The following is a 27315-nucleotide window of genomic DNA, read 5'->3' as shown; positions in this document are numbered from 1 at the left end:
GGGTAAGTATGTTTCTTGAAGTTTATAGGACAACTAAGGTCTAAGAAAGTCTTCTTTTTAGATGGCTAAAACCCAGGAGAATTAGGACTTTAAAATCTCCTGTATATTTAAAAGCTCCCCAGTAAAAATGCGAAATGAACACAACAGAACTGGTTTATTTTCATGGAATATTGAGCAATGGCAGGAGTATCTTGAGGCATACTCAAATTTAAGACAGAAGGACTTCCTCTGATGCAAACGACAAGGGATTAGATGTCCTCAAAAATAGCTGTTTGTTGCTCTGAATGCAGGAGTGGAAAATGTTTAATGAAATAAAGTTTAAAAACCTGTTGCCATGAGCCAAAAATACTGGATGTGAAAGCCAATGATTTGGGGGAGACAGGGGAAGAGGTGATTTGTTCCCCTGATCTGCGTCTTCGACGCCCAGTACCCACACCACTGGTATAATGCAGCCAGGTGCCAGTGCCCTCTGGGCTAGACACACTCAGGGGGGTCTCTTCCTGGAAGTGAAAAAAAAAAAAAAAGGGCAAAAAAAAAAAAAAAAAAAAAAAAGCAGAGCATGCAAAGTTAGATACATTAGAGCCAAACGATCAGGAAGAAAAAAAAATACAGTTTATTTGCATTTGCTTATCCCTCAAAGGCAAATTATTACACATTCATCTGTGAGCCAAACAGCTAAATCCCTAAGAAATGATAGAATTGGCATATAGCATCAACAATCATAGAAAGACCTTATTACCTTTAAAGATATAAGCTATATTTTCTACTAGTTGTCCCTTTTTCCTTAAAATTAGAAAATTATAGTGTTTCTCCTAAATGACAATATTTAAGGATAAAAGGTATTTGGCTTATTTTATATTAGATATCAAAAATATTTTGTGCTATTTTGTGGTTAGAATTTTCAGTCTAAAGTTTAAGGGTGTAAAACAAATTCAATGTGTAGCCTAGAAAAGGAAATGGGTTGGCCGCGGCTGTAAAATTCAGAGACCCAAATGCACAGATTTGCTCCAAGTGTTTGCTCGTACCCTACCTGGGAGAGCCGAGAGGTGCAGTAGGCCAAGCCTGCAGCCAACACTCACTGTGCACACTGTGCCGGTTCAGACTAAGATCTCCTTGTAGAAAATGAAGAGAACAGCCTTTATCTGTGTGTGTCTTTAAACGTATAAATTCACACACGTGGAGATTTGGAGGATGTTGGAAATGTTGAATAATTTATCTTACAAGTAAAAGTTTGGTGCATCACGACATAGAATAATAATCTCTTGGAAGCAACTACTATAATATTCATGAGAAAAAGGTTTGAAAATGTGTACTGTGCTTTAACAGTCACCATGGCAGTGGCTCTATTTACCATGCCAGCCATACACTCACAGATCTTGTAGAGGACACAGGAAAGGCTCTAACTGTGAAATTCTGAAAAACTTGATTGAAAACTGCTTGTTCCTCACTATATCAAAAGCACTGCTTCCACACAAACGGTGGATCAGGTTATATTCGTGTAGGTAATTTCTGCTTTGTTTATTTGTTTTCCTGAAGATAAGGGTTCTGGACAAAATTTCAGATTTCTCAATTTCTGTTTATGTTTTAATAGAACAAATGATCACAAGTAGTTAGCTTCTCTCTTCTTTTTAAACTAACCTTCTGTAATTAAGTAGAAATAGCGTATTAAAGCAACATAAACATAAAACTTCTTTTATAAAGTTATAACGATATACTTTATGAATAGTTTTACCCAGTAAGTAATTGTGAATTATTTAAAGACTCAGAACAATTTGTATTATTGTCCTAAGTGGGAATTCTTTTTGTTTCTTATATTATCAAATGCTTGATAATGTTAAACATAATTCTATACAGCTCTTATATTTAAACATCGACTGAAAGTAGCTGATTTAAGAGTTCTTGGTTTGGGGTTGGGGATTTAGCTCAGTGGTAGAGCGCTTGCCTAGCAAGTGCAAGGCCCTGGGTTCGGTCCCCAGCTCCGAAAAAAAGAAAAAAAAAAAAAAAGAGTTCTTGGCTTTTTTCTTGGGAGCTTAACTTCTTTACTTTATATGAAGATATTTAGAGAAGACTTATAGGCACCAGCCTCAAGCAATACTGGGAACATCAAGACAGAAAGTAGGTAACTCCAAGTTTAAAGAATAAAATACTTAGACATTAAAACTAATCTAAGCTTCCTTCTAACCAGTTGATGTTTATGTTATTTAACTCTTATTCCATAACTAAGCATAACTGGTTTAACTTAATTATAGACATTAATACCATTAAAAATTTCAATCCAGGCATCATTTAAGCATCTCAGGCAATTTTTATCTACTTTCATAAAAAAATTGCCGATATATTAGGCTTTTATTAAGTTTCTAACTGAAGAACAGCTAAAGTGACAAGACAAAAGAAAATGGGGTAAGTTTAGCAAGTCCTTAGATGATGAGCCAGCCTCTTTCTGTTTCAGAGCCTCAGCCGACCGCATTCCGGGAGCTGCACACGCAGCTGTCTCAGCGGTTCTCTCTGGGCATGATGTCTGCTCATTTGTTCTGCAGTCGTACATGATCCAGGCTGGCCTCACACTCACTAAGTGGCCAACTGTGACTTTGAATGTCTGAATCCCTACTCTTCCTGTCTATCTTCAGAGGGCTACGCTCATAAGTAGATGCTACTAGGCCAGTTCATCTGGTGTGCCATTTTTTGTTTGTTTGTTTGTTTGTTTTACAGCATCTATGTTATTTTTTAAAATATTTGTTTGAAAAATAAAAAATGTTGATAAATAAAAATCTGTTAGGGCTCCTCATAGTACAATTAAAGCTGTATTTTCTTTTCATTTGAATTACTAGAGTTAGCTCACCGGACACAACCACTCCCTGTATGGACACTCACTTCATTGGAAGTCATCTTCCTGGACCTCGGAAGTGGTGACTTCCTGTGGATATGAATTGGCTCTGACACCAATGGTTTAAACAGCATCACAGCCCGATCCACTTCATCTCTTCTAGAAGTGTGAGGCTCGTCATCATCAGCTCTTAAAGACCTCCTGCCTTCGTTCTGCGAGGGAAAAATACACAGCACTGAAGACTCAGATGAATGGGGTACAGTCCCAGGCGTTAGACTCCTACAGCACAGATGAGTTAAAACACCTTATACTCATAGTAATCACTATGTATTAGCATATAAAATTATTAAACTGAAAGTCAAATGAGCCATTGTTGAGTAGACAATAATATTATTAGCTACAAACTATAATAAATGTTATTAAAACTAAGTCTCAACTGAGAACTAGAACTTGTAAAAAGAAACAAGAATTCTCAGCTAAGTAATATTGAATGGATGAGAAGCACCTAAAAAAATGTTCAACATCTTTAGTCATCAGGGAAATGCAAATCAAAACAACCCTGAGATTTCACCTCACACCAGTGAGAATGGCTAAGATCAAAAACTCAGGTGACAGCAGTTGCTGTCGAGGATGCAGAGAAAGAGGAACACTCCTCCATTGTTGGTGGGATTGAAGACTGGTACAACCATTCTGGAAATCAGTCTGGAGGATCCTCAGAAAATTGGACATTGAACTGCCTGAGGATCCAGCTATACCTCTCCTGGGCATATACCCAAAAGATGCTCCAACATATAAAAGAGACACGTGCTCCACTATGTTCATAGCAGCCTTATTTATAATAGCCAGAAGCTGGAAAGAACCCAGATGCCCTTCAACAGAGGAATGGATACAGAAAATGTGGTACATCTACACAATGGAGTACTACTCAGCTATCAAAAACAACGAGTTCACGAAATTCATAGGCAAATGGAATGAACTAGAAAGTATCATCCTGAGTGAGGTAACCCAATCACAGAAAGACATACATGGTATGCACTTACTGATTGGGCTCGAATTGCCCAAGATGCAATCCATAGACCACATGAAGCTCAAGAAGAAGGATGACCAAAGTGCGGATGCTTCACTCCTTCTTAAAAGGGGGAACAAAAATGTTCATAGGAGAGGATATGGAGACAAACTTTGGAGCAGAGACTGAAGGAATGGCCATTGAGAGCCTGTCCACATGTGGCCCATATATATACAGCCACCAAAAGTAGATAAGATTGATGAAGCAAAGAAGTGCATGCTGACAGGAACTAGATATAGATCTCTCCTGAGAGACATAACCAGAGCATGTCAAATACAGACGTGAATGCTAGCAGCAAACCATTGAACTAAGAATGAGATCCCTGTTGTAGGAATTAGAGAAAGGATCGAAGGAGCTGAAGGGGCTTGCAACCCCATAAGAACAACAATGCCAACCAACTAGAACTCCCAGGGATTAAACCACTTCCTAAAGACTATACATGGACTAACCCAGGGCTCCAGCTGCATATGTAGCAGAGGATGGCCTTGTTAGGCACCAAAGAAAGGAGAAGCCCTTGGTTCTGCCAAGGTTGGACCCCCAGTGTAACGGAATGTTGGGGGAGGGTGAGTAAGAGGGGGTGGATGGGGAGGGGAAAGTCTTACAGAATAAGGGAAAGGGATAGGGGAGCTTATGGACGGGAAACCAGGAAAGGGAATAACATTTGAAATGTAAATAAAAATAAACCAATTAAAAAAAAGAATAAAAACCCTAAAGCCTATTGTCAATTTCTAGTATCACTAAGTAAGTAGAGTTCAACAGAAAACGGAAAAATAACTACTGATAAAACTGGAAGTGGAAAAGAAGCACAGAGAAATTTGTATCTTAAGTTGAGAGAAAAATAGTTAAAATATATAGATGAGCATAAGAAACATTTGGCCAATAGTTTAGGATCCATGGTAAAGCTAATGTACTCTAGGGTAATTATTTAAAATGTTATTTTAAATATTTATTTATTCTATTTATTAATTAGTCAATTTTAATTAACTAATTAAAATTATTTAAAATTTATTTTGACATTTATTAAATGCCTCAAGCAAGTAAGTGTTCAAAAAAGAAAAAAAAAAAAAAAAAACCTCAAACAAACCAACAATGTCAGTCACAGGTACAAAAGTGCTCCTTAAGAAACAGCACATAAAAGTCAATTAACTGCTTAAAAAGATAATGTGAGAATCCTGTCAACAAGATGAAAAGACAGGAAGAAAAGACAGTAAAGAGATGAAAGGCTACAAATACCATTTAAGTATATTTATCCTAAATATGTCAATTATCACATTAAATAGCTGTTCATGACAAATCAAAGATTATTAACCATACAGATAATACATACACACAAAATACTAAACACTCTTTAAGTTGTATTTACATATTTATGTTCAAACATTCATTTGTAAAAATAGTAACAAAAAAGGTCATAAATTTGAGAGAAGGTGGCGTTCATGGGAGGGGCTGGAGAGATGGACATGGGAGGGGCTGGAGAGATGGGGCATGGGAGGGGCTGGAGAGATGGACATGGGAGGGGCTGGAGAGATGGGGCATGGGAGGGGCTGGAGAGATGGGGCATGGGAGGGGCTGGAGAGATGGGACATGGGAGGGGCTGGAGAGATGGATATGGGAGGGGCTGGAGAGATGGATATGGGAGGGGCTGGAGAGATGGACATGGGAGGGGCTGGAGAGATGGGGCATGGGAGGGGCTGGAGAGATGGGACATGGGAGGGGCTGGAGAGATGGACATGGGAGGGGCTGGAGAGATGGACATGGGAGGGGCAGGAGAGATGGACATGGGAGGGGCTGGAGAGATGGACATGGGAGAGGTTGAAGTGAAGAAAGGGAAGGGGAAATGATGCAAGTACATTTTTAATAAAAACACAAAACAAACCAGAAAATGGATACGGTGTGGTGACACAGGCTTTCAATCCTAGCACTGGGAAGCAAAAGCAGAAGCAGCAGATCTCTGTGAACTTGAAGCTAGTTCGATCAGCATGGGGAACTTCAGGTCAGGTAGGGCAACAGAGTGAAGACCCTATCTCAAAGTGTTTAAAGATATATATATTAAGAGAAATCCAACTTCTTACTGCCTGGACGCCTGACACAGCTATCAAACTGTGAGAACAGCCCACAATCTCCGTGAGATACTTTTGCACAGTAAGTAGGCAGAAGACCAAGCAGACCAACGACTCTTCCAGGATCTAAACCATCAAACAACACTGCTCATACGTGTTGCCTGACTTATCCGTAACACTTGTATTGAACAGACACAAGAGAATAGATATTCAAATGCACATACGGCAGCAGAGCAGAAACAACCACGCACACGGTAATAAGGCAGGTCCTAATTCACTGAAGATGAGAACACGCCCAATGCATGCTGACAACGCCAGTAAGGCAGGGCTACTAGGAAAGGCCCCGTGTGCTTTCTGTGGGGTTGGAATTAGATCACACGCCTCAAATCTGGAAACCAAAGAAAAAAAGTAAACCGACTAATAAAATACGTCTATGTAATTCAGCTAAGATGATAACTGAATTAAAAGTAAATTGATAGCTCCATGTGCAAACACCAGCAAAGGCAAACTTCAAAAAAGATGTTCTGGGTCTGGCTCGCCCTGAGTAAGACACAAGTCAAAGTGACAGAACAGGAGACAGAGGGACAGAGCAGAAGAGTGGGTATAACAAAGACACGTATTCAACAACGCCCCATGAAAAACGGCAGCTTCCTGGAGACAGGAAGGTGTCAAAACTCCTTTCCAAGGCTCACTAAATAAACAAATACAGGTAAGAAAAGGTACTGGTAAAAAAATAAAAACAGCACCACACATTTTACAGAAAATAAAAAGATAATCTAAGGAAATATGTATTACCTAATAAATATGAGAGACATGTAAACTCTAAATTATGAATTAAATAAATTGATCACATAATTAAAATACTATTAGTTTTTAAAAATTATACATGTAGTTTGCCAAACGACCAACTTTAATAATGAAAAAAAATCAGAAATTAATATTGCTAGTTTTCTAAAAGATGCTCCAGAAAGCACTTAGACCTAAATGCAGTACCGGTGAAAACAAGAAGCCACAGTGAGTGCCGGGCACAATGTTCAGTATGAAGTAAGTGCTCCACAAACAAAAGAACTGAAAACTACAACCATACTTACACGTTCCAAACACAGCCTAAAATCCAAACACTCTAGAAGAGATAAACCCTGAAATTTTGTAATAGACATCAATATGTTATTTAATCAAGTTAAATATATGTATATATTTAACATTTAAAAGCTTCATTTATTCTTATTTTATGTGCATTTTGTTACGTGTTTTGCCGGCATGCGTGTCTGTGTAGCTGGTGTTCAGAGGCCAGCACAGGGCCTAGAACTGGAGATCTGGACAGTTGTGAGCACGGGCCTCTGGGAACTGTCGCTGCAACACTGTCGCTGACTGACGTGCTGAGCTCAGATTACACTTTTAAAAGGTAAACTTTCTTTCCTACTAGTTGATACGGAAATGATTTCCAGAGTAGTGGAAAGCTTGTGGACACAGCGTGAAAGTCTGAGCAGCTATGCACTGAAGGCCCCATGTCCTTACCTCCCTGGAAGCCGGCCGGTACCCGTAGCCGGACGGCAGATTCTTATCTTCTTCACAGCCTTTGGCCCCAGGACTAAAGTGTAACTCAACATGAAAGCGCTCCTCTGAGGACAGATCCTGAAATACATGAAGGAACATGTCTGTCATGAGGAACTTCAAGTATTCGCTCCCCTCCGGTCGCATGTACAAGTCCAGAGCTCTGTTACCTTGTTAGGATCCTCGTAGAGCATGATAACGATCTGTGTCATGTAGTTGAGCTCATTGACAACGTTTAGATAATCCATCGCTCGTTTCCACTGCTCATCCTTCGATTCCTGAACAAAGGGTCTCCGGTAAGTATTCTTCATACCGGTTCAAGTGGACGCCACTCCATTGCCATCATGATAGCTTACTTAATGTAAGTGGTGTCACACACATCAGGTGAACAGAGAAACTATTTGTAATGTGGAGCACATATGATAATATTTCTAAGTTTTTTCAATACAACTTACAAGATGCAGAAAAAAAAAACTCTTGAAAGCTAACAGGTGCTATTGAATTTTATAGGTAAGAACGGCTTTTTAATCTCGTAAGTCTGAAAGTACCTAGCGGAGTATTATGCTTCACAACACAGAACCAAACTTCAAAGACCGCTGCTTCTCTCTGAAGCACATGAAATGCCCCTTTACACTACAATGGTTCTTCACTAACCAGCATAAGGAGACATACAGAAACTCAATTGATCTTAGCACACCCGGCACCACCAGATCTCACAGTAGAAAAATCAATCATCTTCATACATGTAACCAGAGAAGAGAAACATTTTAAAAGAATGAGAACACCAGAGACAGAAAGCTCTACTTGAAAAAGAAAAAAGGAACTCCTCAGCTTCTTCATCGTCCATCTGTAACAAGCTACAAATGTGTAAAACCCAGCAGTTTGCTAGTACAAAGTATCCCATGCATGAGGCGTACCAAGTACCAAGAGGAAGGATAGAGTCGTTACTCTGAGAGCTTGGCGACGAGAGGAAAAACCCCACTTTTACATTCTGTTGCTAAATTAAGGTCTTGTTCATTCTATCTGAAAGCTCTACTAATCTATAAATGTATGCAAAGAGGCCACCTTTACTATTTCTCGTCTTCTTTCTGGAAGTAATGAGTGAACCTCGGCTCTCTTACATGCCAGACAAGCACTGCACACCTGAGCTACAGCCCAAGCCCTCTTCACGTAGAGGCTAAAGGTTTCAGGCCAGGCCTTGTGAGGGTGATGCTCTGCTTCTTCATGGCAGGAGGATGTGAATGGTCCACCAGGATGTAAACCCACTGTTTCTTACTGCCTGCCTCCATCACAGCCATAAGCCTTTTCAACTAGGGCAGTCTTCCTTACCATGGTGGACTGAACCCTTTCAAGACAGAAGTCAAAATAAACCTCTCCTCTCCTAAATTGGTAAGTGCTGTGCTGGAACAACTGCCTAGCCTGAAGCTTCTGCTGGGACCGCCGGGGTCAGAGGTCATATCCAGCTCACCATGTGGCTCTTTCGTCAAGGAAGGTAAACATGGCTCTACTCTCTAAATCTAGCAAAATGCTTAATACAGACTAGTATACTCTCAAGAAATGAGGATAAATCACAAAATTAGAGCAAATTAACGTAATTAACAGTAAGAAAAAGAACAACCAAAACAACACAAAAACCAAAAATCAGTTAGTGATCTGAGAACAGACTCTCAAGGAAAGTTTGTCAGTTACATGGAAATAACTTACATCGCACAAGGCGCCATAGCGGAGAATGGACAGTAAGGAATGCACATGACTCTCACTGGTAAAGTACAATCTGGTGCGGACGTGCCTTTCGGGAGACAGAACGCCTCTAGAATACCTAAAGTCAGAAAGAAGCAGACCATGACAATATAACCACATAATCAGAAGCATACCAAACACAGAAACAATTTTATAAAGTGGAATTAAATCTTACTAGCCCCATAATAAATCAATCATTCTTCAAACTGCAACTGAGGGTCATTGATATTACTCTAATTAGAACAATCTAAGCCCTCTGAGAATAGTAAAAAACAGCAAAAACTGAAACCAAAACCAAAAAACATAAAACAGCATTACTTAGGTTCACTAAAAAAAGATGGACTTAGTTCCTCGAGTAGCAACAAAAGAGGAACTCAAAGGAAGTAATGCTGCCCAGTGGGTTCACGCTGATTAGGACAGATAACCGATAACAGATGTCTTCCCATGCCCTTTCCCATACTGGCAGCAAACAAAGCCTTGGCTGAGCCTGGCTCAGGGAATGGGACAATAAAGTCAGAGCGTGGGTAAAGGCTAGACTGTGATACCGAGGTCAGCTTGCACAACAGAGAGACTATCTCAGGGATGTAGGTAATGACAGAGCACGTGCCTATGGCGTGGTCACGCCTCAGCCTTGCCCTGCCACTACCCTAAGAGCACTAGTTAAAGAGTAATGAATAGGAACAGCCAGGTAGCTCTCCATACTCTTTTTTTCTTTTCTTTTCTGCTTTTTGGAGCTGGGGACCGAACCCAGGGCCTTGCGCTTGCCTAGCAAGCGCTCTACCACTGAGCTAAATCCCCAACCTCTCTCCATAATTTATCAAGCGACACACTTGACCTCTACATAACCCAGTAAAGACTTTAGATGGGAAATACACAAAACTTGGTGCATATAAATGTGAGCAGATGCTGTGGTCTCTTACACAGGATGGAGTTTATTGACAGTGTCATCATCTTGTGTCCTCTGAAGATCTGATCGGATTTTTCTAACTAGTGGAGTACAGTACCCTTTGGCAATCTCCAGTTTTTCAGCTTTTGTTATACCATATTCCTGAGCAGAAAAAAAGTTAAATTAGGCGAACAGCTTTAATAAGTGGTGTTAGCAAACGCACTCCCAAAGTGAATTCTTGTGACGCACTAACATTACACTGAGGCATTTGAAAGCGGGCAACTCTTAGTTTTCATTTTTGGCAACTCTAAGCATATTTCTCTTCAAGCTAGCGTGTGCAATTGGACGAACTGAATGGAGGAACTGAAAGGCAGTTGACTACTGAAACAGGGATGTTGAATGTATTACTAATGCAAGGGTTATAACTAGTCTTTGTTCCATCAGAAGAATTAAAATACAAAAGCAATTTTACAACAAAACCCTGAGGTTAGAGACTTTTAAAGCAAACACACAGGTAAATACCATGAAAAGAAGTACAACTAAAATCATTCTAACATCATAGTTCAAAAAGCCTAACTTGTTTCTGAGAAAGCCTCTGGCTAGCTAGCCGTGGTAGAGCATGTCTAATTCCATCATCTGGGGGCAGAGGCAGGAGGTAGATCGCTGTGCATTTGAGGTGGGGCTGGTCTAGGTAGAGTTCTGGACCAGCTAAGACCACACAAGGAGACCCAGTCTCAAAAAAAAAAGAAAGAAAAAAGAAAAAAAGAAAAGAAAGTCTTTATCTAACATTCTTAAAAATTTTAAACTAGCTATAAGCAAAATAATAATAAAAAATTGAAAACTACAATCACTGTGAATTAATTAGATTTATAAATAATTAACACAATGTAAAATGTTAATGTGGCTTCCTTCAATGAACCAAACAAATCCTTTCCTCACCAAGTTGCTTTTGGTCAGGTTTCATGCCATCATATCTGTAAACTAAGAGAAGACTTAAACTAAAAGTTTCCTAAATTCAGTCTCTATACCTTTTTAATCTAGATAAGCATAAATTGGTTACAGAAAGGTATGTATATATAAATGAATAAGCAAATAAGAGAAAAATGTTAAAATAAAAAAAAGACTGTTCTGAAATTTGATTTAGAAAGTTGTAAGTAAAAAGAAAATTTCATATACTGCTGACCTTGGTTAAAAAAAAGTGGTTAGAGCTCTGGAGTCATAGGAATATTAAATATGTAAAAAGATAGTGAAAGAAATAAAAACAATCTAGTTTTTCAAATAAGTTACCAACCACTAATCGGAATATCAGTAATAATAACGACAATGTTGATGACTGATAGTTAGACAGCTTCAGTGATGTGGAAAGAAGTTCCTGATGCTAAATGACAAAGGAAATCAGGTAGTATAGTAGTGTTCTTTTCCTGGTTCTATATTTGTAATGCAATTATAAATAAATGTAAAGATACATGTATACATGCACTAGTGAGGAAAATATATGCGTGTGAATTTACGGAAAGAAGACTGAAAATTCCAAGCACTAACACGCCTTTCTCTTGGTTGCAAGGTCAGAGCAACTATTCCGTCTCTACTTCCTGGTCTCTCAGCTGTGGTAAAGATGTCCTCCTCTGCATGTGTGCGCTACTTAGTATTAGGCTCTTTTCAGGACAGTTAAGTTTCTGTTCAGTGGCTGTCCTTTTGTTGAAATTAGCTAAAATAATAATAAAATAATAATAAATTTTGAAAACTTTAAGTAATCTTCATCTTAGGCATATATTTCTGAAGAAACAAGCACAGCTCCCCTCTGTGATGCGGAGCAAACAGTCGATGTGCGCCACCTACAGACGGTGTGCCTGGCGGAGGCCCCTCCACAAGGCCTCACTTATTTAGACTCTGAATATCAGGAAAGAAAGCCCAGTGTTCTTGGAACAATTCTTTATATGTGAATTTAAAACAAGATAAATTGAATTATTCCTCCCAATCTTTATCCTATTCATGTATTTCAAGGCAACTGGAATCCTGCACCCATTCTAGCTTCTCCTCCGAACAGCCAAGTCACTTTAAAGGAGCTCAATGCGAGTGAAAGATCCTAAAATGGCACCTGGAACTTAATTCTTCTATCATAACTTTTGAATCAATGGGCTTCATCATTTGATCCTTTATTAATTTAGTCTCTATAAAATCATTCAGTTATTTGAAATCTAGTCATAACTTTACACTTATTCTCCTATAGTGAGAAGATCAGTATCTCTTGAAAAAATAACAATTACTTATCCTGACCTCTAAGCATTTTCAAAACACTTACACATAGGTAAACAGACTCTGCTCTGCCTGCTTTATTTCCTGATATGGAAGCTTCAGAGACTCGACCCAAAGCCTTGTGCAGTTTAGACAAGCCACTGCCCCTGAGCTCCATGCCCAGCCTGGGAAATACTCACACAGGGCCACGACTGAGGCTTTCTTTCCCTTCCCACACACTTCCCCAGCGCAGAGCGGCAGGTATGCATGTGTGCAACAGAACGTTGCCAATTCATTTATTCCATACTGCTTCATTTTGTTGTCAGCATATTATTATTCAATTAAAAAAATCACATACTTACATCACCAAAACTAGTCTGTATCATGTATATTATAATAAACTCGGCTTTAAAGAAAAAAAAACACAGAATATACAACACCCAGCACAAATCCTAAGCTGTGAACTCTGGGTGACCATGATGTCAGCATGGCCGTTATAAATGTGCTACTTCGGGGGCTGGAGAGATGGCTCAGTGGTTAAGAGCACTTCCTGAGGTCCTGAGTTCAAATCCCAGCAACCACATGATGGCTCACAACCATCCGTAATGAGATCTGATGCCCTCTTCTGGTGTGTCTGAAGACAGCTACAGTGTACTCATATATAATAAATAAATAACATATTTAAAAAAAAATAAATGTGCTACTTCAGTGTGGTCGCCTCATGGGAGAAGGAGAAAGCAGGCTCCATTTGTGTAGGGACAGATATCATGTGGGAACTCTGTATCTTCTACTTAGTTTTCCTATAAAACTAAAAATAATAAAGCCTAGTTTTAAAAAGTCAGCATCATCAGATGGCTATATAATCAAGTGACACTAATATTTCCAATGAAAAGCTTATAACAATTCAAATTTACTTAATAAGGGGTATTTCTAGGGTCATGCAAACTATCTTTATCCAATAGTGAGTATTCTGAAAGTGCTTTTTACATAATAGAATAAGGAAATTAACTCCCAAGTGTAACTTACCTGAGGGATAACAATATCTGCTAATGCCTTTGAAAGCCTGTATAGTTCCATTGTATTTTCTAACTTCAAGGAACCGTTATGCTGAACATCGTATTTGATGCAGTCATATATATCAGGGATCTTACTGATATCATATCTTCCATTCTTTGTTTTAAAGTCCTTCTCCAACTTGGACCATCTACGCAGCATAAGTTCCAGCGTCTCACTATGGTAGAGCTGAATATCTAAAACAATGCACAGTTTTTAGTACATCCAACTTAACAATCTGATTAAAAACGTATCACAGAATTTACTAGTATTCTACTGTAACTCCCCCTCGCCTGGAACTCCCTTCTACTCTGGCTCAGTCTCTTGCTGGGATTAGAGCCCTGTGAGGACTGGCTCCCTATAAGTAAAAAACTTAGGAGAAAAAGGTAAAGCTCTAAGAAGCTAGGAAGTACTACTGTGCGCATATACCATTAGCAATTAGACGGTTTTAGGCTTGGATATGTACTTAGCACTAGGACTTGGATTAGAAGTCTGACATTTATGAGACCTTTTCCATATACTAGAGTTGGATAACAATGAAAAGAAAAACACCAAGAAGTACAGCAAAACTCTCAATATGCTTTCTGTGCTAAAATTTTAATACTTTACTTTCCTAAATTCCTGTAAGTAAGCAGAATAAACAGACTATCTTTTGAAGAAAACAACTCTTAGATATTAAAAAGAGTTCAAATGACTCATTTTTATCACCGAGAAATCTAAGGTGGCAACCACCGATTTCAAACTAACCTTGAAGCCAGAGCTTTTTTGACTGCCGTCTTCTGCTTAACTCTCTGGAAATGTTGCACACTCCATAACCCAATAGGATGTTACTGTCTCATACGCATACATAAACGGCCGTAGCCTAGCGATTACTTCCCGCTGGATGAACACCTAATTCGTACTATTAATATTTATACTCACACACAAAACAGAGGCTGGCTATTGTGAGACTCAGACACTTTAGTTAGTGTGTTTAGCAAAAGTGACTTCTGTAACTTCTGTTCCACATCCTAGGAAAACAATATTTACCAGCTGATTTGGGATCTTCCATCCGATGTCTGATTTGGGAAGTCAAACTTTGAATCAGGGAATATACTTTGTCACAGGTTTTCACTGGGTTTTTAATTAGATGCATTGATTTGATAACAGAAATGCTTCCAGATGGAGTAAGCTACAAATGAATAAGGTAAGTGTTTATATTGGGTTAAACCTGAGAGAATGAACACAAAATTTTCCAAAGCTGGGAAAATAATTATATTCTATTCCTTACGATTTTTAACATACAGTAATACCATTAACAGGGATGTGAGGTTTCAGACATTTGTGTTAAAACAATATTACGCTTTAACTACAATTCCATCACCTAAAGGTGAGTACCTAGCATTTGCAGTAAGGGTCAGTCACAGGGAGGCTGGTTGCAGAACTCACACTGTTAACTGCTAAGCTATTACACTTTGTTAATGAGGTTTTTCCAATCCAACAAGGGCCATTAATAGTTCTGATTATACATCCGACTTTTAAAACTTGCACTGGCAAGATATGTAGCAAGATGACGTAGGTTTCTACAAATACAACAAAATGCCAAGAGGAATTGCACATTCGGTTATGGTTGAACTTGGTATTTTGGAACAACTGCTGGAGGTAAGGGAAACTCCATAGAGAAAAGTAATTTTTATTCTTTAGAGCATCTAAGAGACATCGAGGTCACAAAGAAATATAAAAGAAAACCAGCATGGTTAGGGATCAAGAACACAAACCTGGTGTTAAAAGGTGGTTTTGTTTTTATTCGAGAAATCTGTTGATTCCTCAGAAATGCTGAGAAGAAATCTAATACTGTTGAACTGAAAGCACCAGCTTCAGAATGAAGTCTGGGTTGCACAAAGTTAAAACAATGGAAATAGCTAATATGTAGGATTCAAAACAGAAAGGGTGCATCAGAAGGAACCCAAGCCAAACAACAAACTACAGACCATAATTAGTCAACTGGTTGGCCAAGACAAATGTATTTGTGAAGCTGACCTAAGACAATAGCAGAATGATCTGCCCACAGGTATGGCAGACACATCACACAGAGGGGGGCAGGGCGTGATGCCTCTGCAACAGTCACATGGGTGTGCAGAGCACATGCTGGCCAGCGGGCCTTGCTGTATGTGCCCCGCCATCAGAGAGAAGAACACTGTACCGGAGATTGCTGATGCTCGAGATGCTCGATCACATCACTGAAATGTAGATGAACTATAGAAAACATAGGCCAGATCTCAAACGACTATGGCTAACGCAGACCAGATGGGAAAACCTTACCAAATCTATTAGTGTCAGTTTTGGATGTAAAAAAGATTCATATAGGTGCGAAAGTCTTCCAACTAAGAGACATTCAACATTAGAGACTGTCACTGCTCAATTCTATCTGGACTTAAAAAGTCACACCTATTTATCTCCAATTATCCCACAAAAATAGAAAAGGAAGGAAACATCGCATATCCATCCCACAAGGTCAGCATTTACCTGAGATCAGGAGCAGACATGGAAGAAGGGAAGGAGCGAGGAAAGGGAGGCGAGAAAAGGGAGACGGGGCGGGCAGGGAAGATCTATTACAATAGATCTGTGTTGTCATAAATAAGTGTAAAACTGCACAGCACTATACTGGCAAGCAAAGCACAACAGAACATCAAGGCCTGATGTAACATCATTACGCTATCAGGAGATTTAGCCTTATAAAGACAGGCCATCATGTACAAAGTAACAGCACAGTGGACCAACCTCTGTAGAGGAAGAAAAAGCATCCAAGCAAGGAGGGGTATGTGGGTGCGTTTGGGGAAGGAGAGGGGAAAATGACATAATTATAAGATAATCTCAAAAAACATAATAAAAACTATATAAGGGTAAAAAAATCTCTATGATGTTGGTCCTGGAGGAACTTACTTTAACAAACCAAAGGCTGAGTCCGAGTACCTCAGCCAGCATCGCGCTGATTAGGGGAGAGCTCAGTTCCAATTTCCTAGGAAAGCAGAGGGAGCTAAGCAGCACTTGCCACTGTGGCACAGTTCGAGCAGACTTACCTGGCCAGAGCAATTAGAAAAAGCAAGTGTGAGCTCCAGCCATGTGAGGGAAGAGAGAACGCTATCCTTCTTGCAGATTACATTGTTCTAGAAGCAGAAAAGCCCAAGGCACCATCCACTAAGCCAGGCACGCCAATGACTTATGAGAGCAAGCACTGCTACTCTGCCAGCTGAAGGAGGAAGATTCCCAAGCAAAGGAAAGCTGGAGCAATAAAATAACTCCCCCTCTCAAGTAAAACAAAGAGAGCGAAAAAACCACTCCACAGAGACTGAAAAGGATGATAAACCTGATCAATGGAGTGAAGCGGCAGGGCAAGGTCAAGATACACTGACCAGCAGCCTGTGGTGTTGCAATAATGATGTGGCTCAGAACAAAGCTAAGAAGGCAATAAAGTTCAGAGAGACAGACATGTGGACACGGAGGACTGACGACGTAGAGCAGTGACAGAGAAGCTGGTGCTGAGAGGAAGAGGGTGCTGTAAGTCCACAGATTCCACGCACAGCACAAAGAACTCAGACTGAGTTAGAACAACTTCTACAAGAAGAGAAGAGTGGAGAAGCAGACCTAACAGACAAGTACTGAACTATTCTTAGTTCCGTTGATTACAAAGTTCACACGAGAAGTTTCCACGGTACTTAGTAGTACTCATTACTTTACAGTATTTATTGTTTAGTAGTAACTCCACAGTATTTAGAACAAAAATGAAGCAGCTGTATACAATCCTTCTCCCCATGTAGGGAAGGATTTCCTTGCTAATTTTTGTCCTGACAAGGAAATGAAGATTTAATAAAAATGAACCTCTAAAGGCTAATGAATCCATGACTACAGACGCCAAACTCCAAACCATAAAATTTGTAAGGCCAAATTAATACTGTATAAAAAAGATAATATAACGAAGTTGAGATTATTCTAGGAGCAGAGCATTCTCATTACATTAACTTAGCAAATATAAAATGGACCATATATAATTTCATTGTGTTTTAAAAAGGTGATTTCAAAAACAAAACAACAACAACAACAGAGAAAAAGTCAAACCTAATGGACAGCTACTAAATCTTCCTCAGGGGGATGTGACAAGAAAAACAAGGGCTATTTTAAGGCAGGTGTCTGTGCCCCTCAGTCCCAGCCTCAGGGGCCTCAAGCAGGAAGACTGCATGCTCTTTGAGGCCAATAATAAGAATTCCTTCCATTTAATACTGTTTATAGAATTATAGGTATTAAAGCAAAGTGAGGAAAAAATAACAGACTATAAAGACTGGGAACTAGCTTTAATGGTAATTAATATTAAAAACTATTCTATATCAAAACAATCAAAGAACAACAAACATTTTCAAGTAGTGCCAAAACCAAGTGCATTAAAAATGTCAGTTACCTCAGCTCGAATGTGACAGGAATGGGAAGTACTATGCAGTAAATTGATCACTGCTGAAAATGTTATTGAAAATATTAAGGTATCTAAATAAATGTGCTGTCAAAGTTTTACATGTTGAAAGACAATAAAAGAAATAATAAAAACTGTAAAACAGCCCTTAACTGTAAAATCTCTATGATTTGGTACTGGAGGAACTTATTTCAACATACTGAAGTCTGCGTAAGATTAACTCAGCCAACGTCACACTGATCAGGGTAAACTTGTGTAAGACATGGAAACAGGATTTCATAAAAGCTAAACAAAAATGACAATAATATTTTTAATGAACTTATTGTAAAGCTTAAATGGCAATTTGAGACCTGCCAGAAAACAAAGAGGGGTCTGTAGAAGACGTCATGTTCTCTTCACTGTCACTACAGAGCAACAATCAACAGTGCAGAGGAAGAAACATAACACATAACTGATAAACAGCGTCCCGGAACCTGGGAGAGAAACCCCTTCAGATGCCCCAAAATGTACATGTAACATAGTAATCTCACAGCATACAAAAAGGTCAACTTTTGTGTGAAGATTGATAAGATTTTTATCAGTAACAGGAACATGAATGGCACAGAGAGAACTTCTGTCACTGAGTAAGAACGCATGACAAAGGACATCTGAGCAGTAAAGTTGAAAGAGGGAGGGAGGGAGGGGGAGGGAGAGAGAGGGAGGGGGAGGGAGAGAGAGGGAGGGAGAGAGAGATTCTGAGCATGTCTGTGGGCAATTACCTTAGCTGAGTTACCCCAGGGAAGAAGACACACTGGAGAAGTGTGTGTGGGATGATGTCACAGGTGAGGCAGGTACAAGATAGAATGGGGCCTATAATTGGAAAAGAAGGAAGGATGGGCCGGAGGAAAGTGAGGGAAGAGGAGGAGACAGAAACTGAACAGAAGAAAGGAGAAAGCAGAGAGCTGCAGGACAACATGCAGGCTGACGTTAAGACTCCACGCTGTACCTTCTCGGCTTGTTAGGAATGTTCTTAAGGGATGGATGTGTGCTGGGCTTTGATTGTTTAGGTGGGCGATTACATCTCATCAATTGGGTCAGAGGTTACTGTGTTGTGTGTTCTTTCTTGTGGATTAAGTTTAAGAGTGTGCGGAAGCTAGAGGCATTGGGCCGCCATGGAGTTGGGACGTGTATTTCTGTCAAGACATCTAGACGTTACCTTGGGGCACTGCGGTGCCAGACCTAGAGTGGGGTAGAAAGCAATTTATTTTTTATAATTTTACAACAACAAGCGGGCATCGTCATTCCTGGGTGATAGAAAAGGGAGAGAAGTTGTGGTAAGCAGTCGCTCTTGCCTGCTTCTTGACTGTGACACTAATGTGCTCTCAAGCTCCTTCTGCTGTGTCACTGCAACAGGAAAAGTGACCTCAGCCGCTCACAAAACATAAAAGATTGGTTATGTGATTCTTTATGCAAAACATATGCCAGTCCTTCAGGTAGACTACCAGGTAGCACAGATTAAATAAATGACTGTGTGAAAACAGAAATACCGAGTCCAGCTGACCCTGTAAGCAGAAGCTGAGGGAGGAGGCGCCGAGACCCACCTTCTCGTAGTCTTCGGCTGTAAAATCTCTGTCTTTCTGAAGTATCTCATGAAGCCTCGCTTTCACACGCTGCTGACAGCTACTCAAAGAGTCACTGTCGCTGTCCAAAAGGCCGTTCATATTTGCACTTTTCACCATCTGAACCAGAATGGGGGTAAGCTCTCCTTCTAGAGCCAAGAGACCCTAAATACAAAGAGAGTCAATGTTTTACACATTTGCGGATCACAGGCCATCGAGGTAACTTTACAAGATGCTAAGTGTTGTCACGTGTAAGCTACTCATCCTCGGTCACCTTTCCTAATACTACACTTCATCTGTGTCAGCAATGGCTTGGTTTGGGATTTACAGCAATTGCAAAGCTGCCCGTACCTTTGCGAAGGCAGCTGCCGTCATCTGGACCCGCCCTTCATCAGAGGCATATATTTTGAGGTCGTGTCTGTAGGTGCTATGCAGTCGGAGTAAACCACAACCAGGAAATCCTGCATAATCTCCTGAAAATAAATCCTCACATCACTTAAGCTATATTTCTGTTTTGTGGTACTTCTACAAATTCTTAACAATATTACAAGGTAAGGTGTACAGACATCATCAGATTACAGCATTTACCTTGACCTCCAGGGTACATACACCGAAAAGCTCTTCCCAGCTCTTCAGCCTGAACCCTGCCCGCAGGGGTCAGTTCTCCTCCCCATTTTAGAACCAAAAGTAAGGACGGCTCCTCTCTTCGGTTATCTAAGACAGACGTGAGTGACAAAACAAATATTATCATGCACAACATTTAAACCAGTGTCTAAACAGGGCTCAGTATTAATCTTTAACCTAAAGAACAGCTCTTTAGCCTGAGCCCTGATTTTTATTATTACATCTGTCCCAGAACATTTTTGATCACAAGCACTGATATAAGAAACAAACCCCTATTGTTTTTGACCATGGAGAGATGAGTAGAAATGTTAAACGCATAAAGTGAAACATATTCAAACTTGTATCATATTTAAGACAGTCAAAGCTTCAACACAGGCTGGTATAATAACAGAGCATGATAGCTCAGGCTTGTTCTAGTCACCTGCTCGACTTAGGGGAAACACTCTGGAAAGCAGAATTAAGGTCAAAGCACAAAACAGGAGCCGAGATTTTAATCCGCATTGCTAACTATGTTTAAAAGGTGTGCCTACTGACATGTCCTCCAGCAGGCCGAGAAGCTGACACTCTATCTGCTTACTCTTGACTACCAGCTTCAAAGGGAAGCTCAGAAGACAGCATTCTGCCAGGATAACAGGTGAGAGAAAGCAGAAGATGCAGAACACACGGAATCCTGAGAGTCACAATCTAGCAAGTTTGGAAAACTAGCACGATGCAGCAAATTCAAATTCCTCACAAGGAAACTTTTCTTCAAAATAATTTCAAATATGGTACAGTTATCTTCAAGACACATGTAAGGTACATGAGTCCTACCTCTAACACACACACACACACACACGCACACACACACGCACACACACACACACACACACACGCGCGCGCGCGCTCGCACACAAATGTTCTATTCTAAAATATAAAGTATTACAACTAGAGTCTAGAGTTTTATGGATAAACGATACTCGGTCTTTATTATTAATATTATGCATGAAAACTGCTCCAATCTTGCCTGATATTCTTTCTGGATTTTATGCTATTAGGAGATCAACTTTATCTGGGTAAATACGGGACTTAAACTTAAATTTTAGAACAAATATCAAGATACTTTAGAAACACATTGGCTATGTGTACTTTCAAATGGTTTTTTTTATACATTTTGAGTTTTTTTCTTTTATGTGCTGTCATCTCCTACCAAAAGAATGGACAAAACAAGATCTACTCAGTTATAAGTAAAAGGCTTTTTGAAATAACCCTGGAGAAAAAAAGAAGTCCTGAGGAGTTTAAAAAAAAAAACAGAATTCATTTTTTACTTAAAATTGAAAAAAAAAAACCAAACAACAACAACAACAACAAAACCAAATACCAAAAATCCGCAAACCAAGCCTCTTTTTCTCAGATTATTTGTAGGGAAATGTGAGATTGTGGGCCTCATCAGGGAGGCAAGGGAGGTAGCTATAGAAAGAGGTTGGAGGTAGGTAAGGGACCCGGTGGGACTCCTTAGTGAGGAGGGAGGAGGGTAAATAACAAACGGTATCTGAAAAAGCCAGTCATCCCATTAACTATTTACACATACTGTACTCCCCCAACCCTATCATACACATAACTCCATGTATAAATAAATGTATATAGCTTTTCAGCCCTTTTCTCATCTGGACTGTTGGTGTTTCCTCCAAGAGCCAAAGACTACCTAAGGACAGCCTCATTATCAGACATGAGAAGCCCTCCTTTGATCATTTGGCCAAGGCTGTCTGACTGATTCCCAAAACATAGTCTATTGCTGTTTCCTTTGGTTACCGCCCCAGAGGTGGGTACTGCTGAAGACTTCAGATGCAGGGCCTAGAGACTACGAGGCTGGAACTGACCTGAAAGACCGATATTCAAGAACGAGCTTATGACACAAGAAGGCCATGCAAGCTTCCAAAGGAGTGAGGTAACCAACAATCCAACCAGGTATGACCCCTATGGACCACATCAGCAAGTGGCAATAACCCTAAGGGTGGAGTAACAGTCACGATAACCCCAAGGCATGCACACCTTGGCTGGAACAACGGCTTTCCAATTGTACCTAAGCTAACTATTTTGTGCTAGTGAGGTCATGGTTCATGGAGGAGAATCTCAACCACTAATTTACTAAGCCAGCATGAACCCTAACAACAATCTATAAACATTTGCCCTTATATTCACAGATAAGTGTAGTCTTCACTCCCACATCAAGTAAAAAATTTTTTTTGGTAGAAGATGGAGGCCACTACAGAAACCCACTACCAAAGTGCACAGTCATGGAGCCCAGTCCCCATAAAGTATGTCTTCAAAATGCTTCCAGACCTAGGAGAACACTGTAGAAGAAAAGGTAAAGAGATTGTAAGAGCTAGAGGTGCAGGAGTCTGCTGTGAAATTGTGTCTCCTAGCAACGGCAGAAGCTACAAAGTCTCACTACCATGGCGGTCCAAATCTAAGTTAGACAATGAGGACATAAATGAGCACAGCAGCTGGACATGAAAGGCCTGGGAGGCCTCAACCCACACAAAGCTCTACAGGCAACTGAAAGGAGCTGGGAGTGGGAGAGGGGGTCCTCCTCAGAGAAGGACACCGATTGGTAACCAACCCCAAATGGTCAGCCCTGAAAACACATATGTAAGTAAGGCTCTATGGACAGTTTGTATTTAGTGAAAAGAGGCTATGGATCTCAAGGTTACTGGGGAGGGGTATTTTGGAGGATTTAGAAGGAGAGAAGGAAGAAATGTAATTAAATCATAATCTCAAAAGTAAACAAAACAAAGTCTCTTTATTAAAGGATAGAAGCGTAGCTAACAAAATACTTATTTGTTTTTTTTAAGCAGCACACCAATCCCAAAATATATTGAACAGAAAATGATCCAAGTTATCACTATAGTATAAGTTATTACATACACATAACTGCAATGGGGATTAAAATTGATATACCTTCCTCTTCACTGGATGTTTTTGGACAACCATGAGGGAGATAGGTCAATTGGACCTTACGGTTTATTCCTGAAAAATGACCATACCTGAAAAATAAAATGCCAGTTAGATTGTAAAATAGTAATGAGGTATTGATTGAATTCCTAAAGAAAAACTAAAATATTCGGATAAAAACTAGTTCTCTTCTAATGTCTTGGTGGATTTTTAAAAAATAGCCTAGCAAAAGTAAATCAGTAATACTAGCTGGTCATTTAAAATTGTTTGATAAAAGTCAGACAATTCTAAAAGACAGTCTACAGATAGGCACAAACACATCTGCGAGCTGGGGTACGGGGAGGGATGCTGGGAGAAGTCACTTGAGCAGAGCTTGCTTATTGCCTTCATGAACTAGCAAAGGCCATGGTTGCCGGAACAAGATGAAGCCAGAGAAAATTCTGGTGTGTGTAGGGGGTGCTCTGTAGCTCCCCCCATTATTGAGGCTATGGCTAGACAATGGCATCTGGGGACAAAGAATCACTTTTCTGCAGAACACATTCATGGCTAAGTCTCTCAGTCCCCTGTGGATGCCCCATACCCCACACAGTCAGCACTAGTTGGGTTTAACAAAGAATCACACAGTTAGGAGCACGATGTGTTGGTGGAGGAACAGGGTGGTTGGAGGAGTAAATTAGAAGCAATTATGATAATACTTTATTGTATGCATATAGGAAATCTTAAAGAAAAAATGTTAGAACAAAGTACAAGTTAGTATCGTTACAGGATAGAAGAACAGAAGGATAACCATGTAAGGCTTACAACAGAAATACTGACAGGTATCAATTTTTGAATGGACAGTTCCAAACAGTTTAGCTACACAGGGCGGAATCTCAGATTCAGTTAGTTATGTGATCTCCATTCTAAGTATTCAAGAAGGCCCAAGTACAGGGCTGCTTTCTTTCTCCTCATTGAAATTAACAGTGGAAACTAAATAACTCAGTATGTTAGAGTATTTTGTCCCATAAAGCAAACAGAACTGCACTGTACTCACATCTCTAGCACAGTCTTGAGCTGCTCCAGCTTTGATTTGTTTTCTTCGATGTCAGAGTCATTGTTTTGTCCCAGCTCCATAAGAAGTTGCCGGGCAATATCCAGGACTTCCTGTTTGTTAGTGAAGAGTTTAAGGTCTTACATTGTTCTCCATAAAAATTGACTCAACATACACTAAAACAAACAACAACAACCCCAACAACAATAACCACAACCCCAACAACAGGAGCAACAACAACAACAACCCCGACAACCACAACCCCAACCCCAACGAACAACAACCACACCAACACCAACACCAACACCAACAGCAACACCAACAGCAACCCCAACACCAACAGCAACACCAACCCCAACCCCAACACCAACAACACCACCAACAGCAACCCCAACCCCAACACCAACACCAACACCAACCCCAACACCAACACCAACAACAAGAACAACAACCACACCAACACCAACCCCAACACCAACCCCAACACCAACAGCAACCCCAACACCAACAGCAACACCAACCCCAACCCCAACCCCAACACCAACCCCAACACCAACAGCAACCCCAACACAACAGCAACCCCAACACCAATAGCAACACCAACCCCAACCCCAACACCAACAACACCACCAACAGCAACCCCAACCCCAACAGCAACACCAACACCAACCCCAACAGCAACACCAACACCAACAGCAACCCCAACCCCAACACCAACAGCAACACCAACACCAACACCAACACCAACAACAAGAACAACAACCACACCAACCCCAACACCAACCCCAACCCCAACACCAACAGCAACCCCAACACCAACAGCAACACCAACCCCAACACCAACACCAACCCCAACACCAACCCCAACACCAACAGCAACCCCAACCCCAACAGCAACACCAACCCCAACCCCAACAACAAGAACAACAACCACAACACCAACCCCAACACCGACAGCAACACCAACAGCAACACCAACAGCAACACCAACCCCAACCCCAACCCCAACCCCAACACCAACCCCAACACCAACACCACCACCAACAGCAACCCCAACACCAACAACACCACCAACAGCAACCCCAACCCCAACCCCAACCCCAACCCCAACACCAACAACAAGAACAACAACCACAACAACACCAACCCCAACACCGACAGCAACACCGACAGCAACAGCAACACCAACCCCAACCCCAACCCCAACACTAACCCCAACACCAACCCCAACACCAACCCCAACACCAACACCAACACCAACAGCAACCCCAACAGCAACCCCAACACCAACAACACCACCAACAGCAACCCCAACCCCAACCCCAACCCCAACCCCAACACCAACACCAACAACAAGAACAACAACCACAACAACACCAACCCCAACACCGACAGCAACCCCAACAGCAACAGCAACACCAACAGCAACACAACAGCAACAAGTACTCGCCTGTAATTGTTTTGGCTTCTTGAGCTTTAACTTCCCTGACTTATATCCATCACACTTTTCAAAAAGATCAAAAAACCTTATAAAAGGATAGAAGACAGTTAGCCATTTGCAATAACCAGTATTCTAGCTATGAAGCTGGACATGTTGTACACAACTATGATCATAGTATTTGGAAAGCTGAACCAGGAAGATCATGACTTCAAGGTCAGCCTGGGCAACACAGTAAGACTTTATTAAAAAACAAAAACGGAGGGCGAGAGAACGGGATAGGGGGGTTTGTGGAGGGGAAACCAGAAAGGGAGATAACATTTGAAATATAAATAAAATTATCAATTAAAAAGAAAAAACAATAGCCCTCACCAAATAGTCAACCAAATAAAGCAAGAGATACGGGAATGAGGTCAGTGAACATAAGGGCTGTGCTGCTTCTTTTAGCTCAAACTTAGGTTTCCTCCACCTGGTCTTCCTGGCAAAGAATCTTGTTCCCTATTTCCCAGTCAGCATCAAGTGACCCCCCTGCTTCCATCTCTGAAACACAAGTACCTGTGTTTCGTGTACCTAATGCACTTAGCAACTGCCCCTTTTCCCCGGTAACACTCAATGCATGGGTAAAGCACATCAAACCAATACCCACTACAGTGCTTTCAAAACATGTGCACAGCGCAAGCAGCATCCTATTAAATAGAAAATAGTTTCTGTTGTCAATGCATTGAGTGTCAATACATATTTAATGGCTCAGGTTTCCATATCAAACACTGAGCAGAAATAATGGGACCTTTCTACAAATTTGCTTGTGGAATGCTGAGACGTTGTTTCTCACAGTACAAGGTAAAAACCAATAAACTAAGAATAAGTAGAATATATTTATAATGATGAATGAAGGGCAGGTAGACTGACAGTTCCAGATACACCCACAATAAATTTTAGATGCTAACATACCCAGTACTTTACTGAGTTTATACACAGTCAATGATTTAAATATTTTCACAAACAAAAAAAAATAGCAAGTAAAACTATTGTGCTCCATCATTGCGAAGGGCCAGCAGCAGCGGAAGCCTCAAACCGCACGCGAGCAGAGCGAGCGCTAGCCTGTGACTCACTTCTGATGCCTCACTTCCATTTTCATTTTCTGTTTTGGTGTGCGATCCCCGTGTCGTATCACAGCTATGACACATCGGAGCTCCATCCTAAAGTGACACAAAACGAAACGAGACAAAGAAGCACAAACCCTCTAGTGCCAATTCTCTAACATCAAACGTTTTTTTTTTTTCTCTTAATTTTGGAAGACCAAATCCTACAACAGATTAAGAAGCCAGAGAGGGGTGATAGTCATTTTTGCATAATATTCCTTCTTCTTCAGAGATGACGACCATAACCTGGGTTACAGTACATGGAGTCTTAACCTGAGCCTCATTAGTCACTAAACAGCTGCCGCCCTGAAGAGCCATCAGCCGAGACAAGAATCAAAGCAAGAATCAACTGTGCTATGCTGGCTGCTGTGCGCGCAGATCTTACCATCTAAGAAAACAGTATTAGGATTCAACCTAGAAGAGTGCTTAGCAGTGTGCTACAGTGAAATTCATTTCAGTTTTCAAAGTGCAAACCACTGAATACATTCCTGAAAGACATTAACAGTCCAAAAGTACTCTGTGTTGAATTAATTCAAAAATGCTGCCTCGAAAATACACTTAAGTACCTATCTAACTATCTAAAATGTATGTTTGTTTGTTTTTGTTTATTTCTTTCTTTCTTTTCTCTCTTTCTTTCTTTTCTACTTAAGTACATTTTCCTCCCAACTAGGATTTTTCATAATACTGAAGCAC

The 27315-nt window shown here is 40.5% G+C and overlaps 1 protein-coding gene across 29 annotated transcripts in view; it reads right to left on the bottom strand.

The window, feature by feature from the left end:
* Ppip5k2 (diphosphoinositol pentakisphosphate kinase 2) overlaps positions 1–27315 on the bottom strand; it is a 110254-nt gene that overhangs the window by 24065 nt on the left and 58874 nt on the right. For 15 of the 29 annotated variants that reach the window (XM_063267649.1, XM_063267640.1, XM_063267645.1 and 12 more), the window contains 14 exons: positions 26593–26679; positions 25493–25568; positions 24046–24155; positions 23019–23104; positions 20046–20171; positions 19809–19930; positions 19440–19622; positions 14448–14589; positions 13392–13615; positions 10165–10292; positions 9209–9323; positions 7675–7782; positions 7469–7585; positions 2872–3036 (listed from right to left, as the gene is read on the bottom strand). In XM_063267649.1, the coding sequence (XP_063123719.1) occupies positions 2872–3036; positions 7469–7585; positions 7675–7782; positions 9209–9323; positions 10165–10292; positions 13392–13615; positions 14448–14589; positions 19440–19622; positions 19809–19930; positions 20046–20171; positions 23019–23104; positions 24046–24155; positions 25493–25568; positions 26593–26679 (1789 nt within the window). Of the gene's footprint in view, positions 1–326; positions 501–2871; positions 3037–7468; positions 7586–7674; positions 7783–9208; positions 9324–10164; positions 10293–13391; positions 13616–14447; positions 14590–19439; positions 19623–19808; positions 19931–20045; positions 20172–23018; positions 23105–24045; positions 24156–25492; positions 25569–26592; positions 26680–27315 lie in introns of all 29 variants that reach the window. The other 14 variants (XM_063267652.1, XM_063267644.1, XM_063267651.1 and 11 more) reach the window with 3 other exon arrangements.

The sequence above is a fragment of the Rattus norvegicus genome, chromosome 9 (genome assembly GCF_036323735.1).
Source record: "Rattus norvegicus strain BN/NHsdMcwi chromosome 9, GRCr8, whole genome shotgun sequence".
In the NCBI taxonomy this organism is placed as follows: domain Eukaryota; kingdom Metazoa; phylum Chordata; class Mammalia; order Rodentia; family Muridae; genus Rattus; species Rattus norvegicus.
Note: the sequence above shows the minus strand (reverse complement) of the source record. Positions and strands in the feature narration are given on the sequence as shown.